This window comes from Thunnus maccoyii, chromosome 9 (genome assembly GCF_910596095.1).
Source record: "Thunnus maccoyii chromosome 9, fThuMac1.1, whole genome shotgun sequence".
Taxonomy (NCBI): Eukaryota; Metazoa; Chordata; class Actinopteri; order Scombriformes; family Scombridae; genus Thunnus; species Thunnus maccoyii.
Window position 1 is genome coordinate 33151396 of NC_056541.1, and position 6000 is coordinate 33157395.

The following is a 6000-nucleotide window of genomic DNA, read 5'->3' on the forward strand; positions in this document are numbered from 1 at the left end:
TTGTACTGGCAGATATCACAGTTTAACACAAGACAAACTGAGTGTGAAATATAGTTGTTACGTATTTGCAGCATTTTTTAAAAATCTAACGTCAGCAGGTTGAACAGAAAAGTAACGATGATCACATAGTTTGGACTTTCAAGTGTTACATTTCTTTCATTTGAAGTCATCTGGTGTTTTATTGGCTGCATTTAGAATTTAAAAAACCCTCTCAAACTCAAAACTCAAACAACAAAAAATATTCACTCAGATGCAGATTAAAATAAAGACTTTCCAATTGATTATGTCTTAAATCTTCATTGTCTTTGCATCTTTACACCGATTTGTTTGCATATTCAATAAAGAAATGACTTTGCAGCTGCAGCCTTAGCTTTAAAATATCAATGATTTATCTATCTCTGTTTTCTCTTTCTCTGATTCTTCATTTAGAGCAGGAACGACTAGTCGATGAATCGATTCATCAGGGAAAAAAATCAAAATGGACTCATAGTTTGTCATTTTTCAATCATAAGTGCCAAATATTTACTGGTTCCAGCTTCTCAAATATGAAAACAATCTGCTTTATTTTGCCATATATCAGTGTAGACTGAATATATTTGGGTTTGGAACTATTATGAGATGTCACCTCGGGTTTTAAGAAATTATGGGGCTTTTTATCACTATTTTTTGACATTTTTTTTATACATTAAAATTGATTCATCAAAAAAATATGCAGCAGAATAATCAATGATGAAAATAATCAAGTTGCAGTCCTCCTGTTGTGTGTATATATACATAAAACAAACCAAAAATCAATTGGATAATAAGAGATAATCTGATTTGTTCCTCAGCAGCAGATGAAAGCAGGTCACTGCAGCTGCAGGAAGGAAATGAACCACATTCAGGTGAAAAAAAATGTTTCTCTTGTTTTAAGAGAAAAAGATTTTAGGAATCAATACTAGACTGAATGTTTTGCAGTGTGCAGTAGCCGTGGCTGCTCACCTTTAATCTAACATGAAGTGTGATTGCAGAGGGTCCTTGTGTGTTGATGTGGCTGCACTGACTACAGTGATAAGATAAGACAACAGTCTGTGTTGTGTCGTGTGTGTGTGTGTGTGTGTGAGCGTTTGCTGCTGTTTTGTCGTCTCTGTTGCATCACCATCTGACCCTCGTTATCCTGACCGCAAAAATGTGTGTTGCCTGGAAACGGCAGCATCAGGATGAAGGACGCTGAGCCTCCAGACCTCTCGGACAGATGAGGACTTTTCCTCAGCAACACTGAGCTCGTTCCTCACACAACATCTTCTCCATTCAGAGCTAGATTAGATTCTTTTTCCCTTTCAATGCTTCCTTTCTTCCTCCTAAAACCCACATCGGTCTATTTGTTCTCCCGTGAAGATGAAGAAGATGAAGAAAAGTAATTAAATGGAAAGATCATGTTGTCCTCTAACTGTGGTTTACAGACTGTTTACTTGTGTAATGTCAGAACACTTAGATATGGAAGTAAAATGATGTTTAATTCATGTATGCAGGACTAAACTGACAGAATGATTCAATAATTCACTCTGTTCATAATTACTGGTAGAATTCATACATCGACAAATAGTCTAATTAGTGTTTAAAATTAGTGTTTTAGAAAATATTTCATTATTCATTATTTTGTGTTTGTTTGTTTCATTTTTTCTGATTTGCTGATTTGTTTTAATTAATTTATTTTAACTTAAAGACTGAAATCAAGAACAATCAATCAAATCAAATTCCCTCAATTAAAAAAAAAAAAGACCAAATCAAAATTCTGAATTTGTTCTGAAAAAGGCAAGAAAAACAAAAGAGTGAGTCATCTTGTCTTTGCTTTATTATAATAAACCTAGATGATCAGATAAATTATTATTATTATCGATAAAGATGATCAACTCGAGTTTTTCTCTGATTTCCAGCATCTACATCTTTAAAATCCCCTCACACTCATCGAGTCTTTAAGCTGGTAAAAACCATCTGCTGAGGAGTGTGTTTGTTTGAAATGCTAATTAACCAGATGAAGAATTAACTGGAACGGTTGTAAAATGATCTTGGAACAGGTGGGAGATTTTTCTCTCATTTCAAAGCTTTGATTTCAACTTAAAAAATACATTTGAAACGAGTTAAACATTTAGATCATTTCCTACAGTTTCCTGTTTTTTAAAGAAAAGGAGGACATACAGTATCACTACTGATTCTCCCTGTTTCTTCATCAACCTGCTTTGGAAAATTGGAGCTGAATTACTTTTAGACACATTTTAAAACGTGACCAATCAGAAGCAGCTTTTCACAGAGCAGATCGAGGATGTGAGACAAATAAAATAAGCTGTGCTGGATTTATTTCCATTTCAGGACATAAATTTAAACAAACCTGCTAGAAAACTGCATTTTCACAACCTCCAGTCAATCTTAACAGCAATCAAATTTGAGAGGAAAAAACGCTGTTAAAATTCATTTCTATGAGGGTAAACTCAGAATCAGACTTTTTAAATTGTGGAAATGAAAGAATGATCTTATTTCAGCACAGAAATATATTCTTATAGCTATTAACTCTACATACAAACATTCAGAGAATTTGTTTTAACTGTACAAACTGCTTCCTGCTGTGATTTCAGGCCTGTTTGAGTTCATATTTTTCTCTTTACTGGATAACAGAAACCTCACTGACAGTCTGATCCTTCCTAATAAATACAGGATCAATGATTAGACTTTAATAAAAATGGTGACTTTAGAGATCCACTTTGGCGTGTGTGTGTGTGTGTGTGTGTGTGTGTGTGTGTGTGTGTGTGTCCTGGTGTTGACACAGATCTACTGATAGCAGAGGGAGTCAAGTTAAAAAGAAGAGGAAAACACAACATGATGGATCACATCTGCCTGCGTGGCCCCCACCCCCGAAGCGACCCCCTCCTCCTTCACCCAGCGGCGGCCCCTCCTCCTCTACTGTACTCCTCCTGGCTCATCATTCAAGCGTCACGGCGGGGGGTTTTTGCATCCTGCCCCTGCCCCACCCACTGCCAGCCGTCCCCTTCACCCTGCCCCGAGGGACAGGACAGATCCTGCAGCCGCCTTCTTTACCCCCGGACCCTGAGCTGAGGGGGCTGACAAAGCACTTTCTTTCACCACGTCTGCCCCGCCGTGCCAGCCTGCAAACCCCCCCCCCCCCCCCCCCCCCCCCCCCCCTGAGGCCCAAACACGGATCCACACAAACATTTAACCCCTCCACCCAACCTGTCCTCCTCCTGCTTTCTGCTCCTTCCTCTTCCAGTGAGTTCAATTACATTAAAACAAGCATACTTCATTGAGCAGAGAGCGGGAGGGACGGGGGGGGAGAAGCTAAATTCCTGGTCAATTCAGAGATCAATGGAAATTGAGTTTGTTCTTAAAATGTGGTTATGTGGAGAGGCCTGAGCAGACAGTGGAAGGAGGGTGATAGAGAGGTTTAAACCAGTCAGTGATGGGTTAACCAGCTGGACTTTAACATCTGCAACATCTGTCTTTCTCCTAAAGTGGCAACTAACAATTATATCCCTCATCAATGCATCTGAAGATTATTTTCATGATTAACATATCGGCCTATAAAACGTCAGGAAAGAAGTGAAGAATGCAAATGACACATTTTTAAAGAGCTCAAGTCGACGTCTTCAGTGTTCTTGTTTTGTTCAGAATCTAAAAGTGTTCAGTTTACTGTCACATGAAACAAAGACGAGCAGCAAAACTCACAATTAACCAGACAGAGGAGGATGTTTGGATTTTTTTTTCCTTAAAAAATTACTAAAACAATTTTTTTATCAAAATAGTTGCCAATTATTTGATTGTTTATTGATGAATAAACAAATCATTTCAGTTCTACATTCTTTAAAAAGCCAGAATTATTATACATCACATTATTAGATGTCAGATTTAACTGCTGAACCACTGTTTCTGTTAAAGATGACGTGCTTTGGCCTGATCAAATATTTTAAAAACATGTTCAGATTCCTTTGGCTTTTTTTTTCTTGTATTCTGCCATGAAAGCTGCAAAAAAATTTGGATAATAAAGACGATGAAATCTTTAATACTGTTAATTTAACGTTAGTAGAGCTGCTTTCATCATCAATTTTTTTTTTTAATTGGTTGATCAATTGTTTTGTCTGTAAAATGTCACAAAATAGTAAAAAAATAAATGGCTGTTGTCATTTTCTAAAGGTGACGTCCTGAAAAAGATTCAACAAACAACAGAGAAAAGCAGCAAATCTTCACATTCAAGAGGCTGAAAAATGATCAAATTAATTAACTAATCAATTAATAGAGTTTCAGATCTGATTGATACTCAAAATAAGCTTTCAATGTATTCAATGTGTGTATTTTTTATCATTTACTCAAATATATATATTTATTTATTTACTGAAGGTTTTTTTTTATACTGTTTTAATGACTTTTATTGGGTCTCCAGTCTTTCTTCTATCTTTATAATAATTGGGCTCATTTGGTCAACAGCTATTCAACAAATCAAATGACACAAACACACACAAACCAGAGCTCCCAGTCCATGTCAGTGTCCACATAAGTCACAGTGAGTGTGCGCGGAGCAGGCACGGTTAGAGGAATTTTAATCTTGGAAATGTCAATAAATCTTCAGTCACCCGCATGGGGGCACGATATGGCACTGGCGCCTGGGACAGACACTGCTGCAAGGCATTGTGGGGCTTAGTTTGGGCCTGGAATTGATCAATATGGAACTTCTAAGGAAATAATAAATTGAAAGCAAACCGAATGAGAAGTGAGCTGTGGGGAACACATTATTTTATCTCCATAGAAGTCTCAACATCAGGCTGTAAATTGATATAAAATAATAAAATAAAGCAACCTGGAATTGAAGTAAAGCGTCTTGTCTTATCAGCGCTTTTTCTTTCCATCTTTAACCATCCTGTGAGGCGCATGCAACACCGGATTTTGGGGACTATAATGGCTCCAGGGCGTTCTCCAAGTTCAAAAGTTCACCTTTTACGATCTCCCCGAGCCTGACTGACCACCTCCAAATAAAAACATTCCGACCTCTGTTCCCAGCGAGCCCAACTCCAGCTATCACACACACACACACACACACACACACACACACACACACACACACAGTTCAATCATTCCCACTGATGCAAAACAAAGAAACAAACCAAATCAACTACATTTTCAGACCAAAATTCAGTCTCTGTTGGAGCTGCAACTCATCACACTCCACGTGTTAATATACATTTAACATTTAGAGGCCTTAACTTCATTTTAGCAGTTACAGATGACAATAAATGCGGGCTTCACACTCTTTCTCTTGTCATTTCCATCGCACTATCAGGTGCAGTTTGCAGAGGTGTCTTTGAGAATTGATTGCAGCGGCGGTGAAAGGCATGAGTGCACTGATGGGGGGCAAATGAAAAAATAATGCAGCCACAGTGTCATGGTAAGAGGTGAGAAAGGTGTGAGCCAGCAGTGTGTGTGTGTGTGTGTGTGTACAGTGGATGATGTATGTGCACATACAGGACCCTGCTCCGGGATGTGTTTGCTTACCGTTGACGGACTTGGCGTTGTTTCTCTCCGGGTAGTCGAACCCATTCGTCCTCTTCTCTATCTCCATCCTCCTGCATGGGCTGATCCCGAGTTTGCCCGACGTCGCCTCTCACCGCCACGAAAAGCCCGCACAGTGATGGTGATGGTGATGATGATGATGGTGATGATGATGATGATGATGATGATCGTGCAGGATGAAGTGAATCGAGCTGGCGCTGCTTTGCCCCTGTCCTCAGCCTGGCTGGCTCACTGCTGCCTCCAAGCCAGCGGGGAATAATTGGATCCACACCCCCAAAGATGATGCGTTCAGGGCCCGTGGGGAAGTTGGAAGATTGCGGCTTCTCACAGAAATAATTAAATTAGGCCTCAGATGTTATGGTGAAGCTTTAATCTGCATTTACACATCTAGGCTGACATGTGATGGTCAAACAATTAGCATACAATGAAAAAGACTTTGGCTTTATT

The 6000-nt window shown here is 38.9% G+C and overlaps 1 protein-coding gene across 4 annotated transcripts in view; it reads right to left on the reverse strand.

Moving 5' to 3' along the window:
* LOC121903591 (nuclear receptor subfamily 6 group A member 1-A-like) overlaps window positions 1-6000 on the reverse strand; it is an 88599-nt gene extending 82599 nt beyond the window's left edge. For all 4 annotated transcript variants that reach the window (XM_042420749.1, XM_042420747.1, XM_042420746.1 and 1 more), the window contains exon 1: window positions 5536-6000. In XM_042420749.1, coding sequence (XP_042276683.1) covers window positions 5536-5602 — 67 coding nt within the window. In that variant the 5' untranslated portion in view covers window positions 5603-6000. The remainder of the gene's footprint in view (window positions 1-5535) is intronic.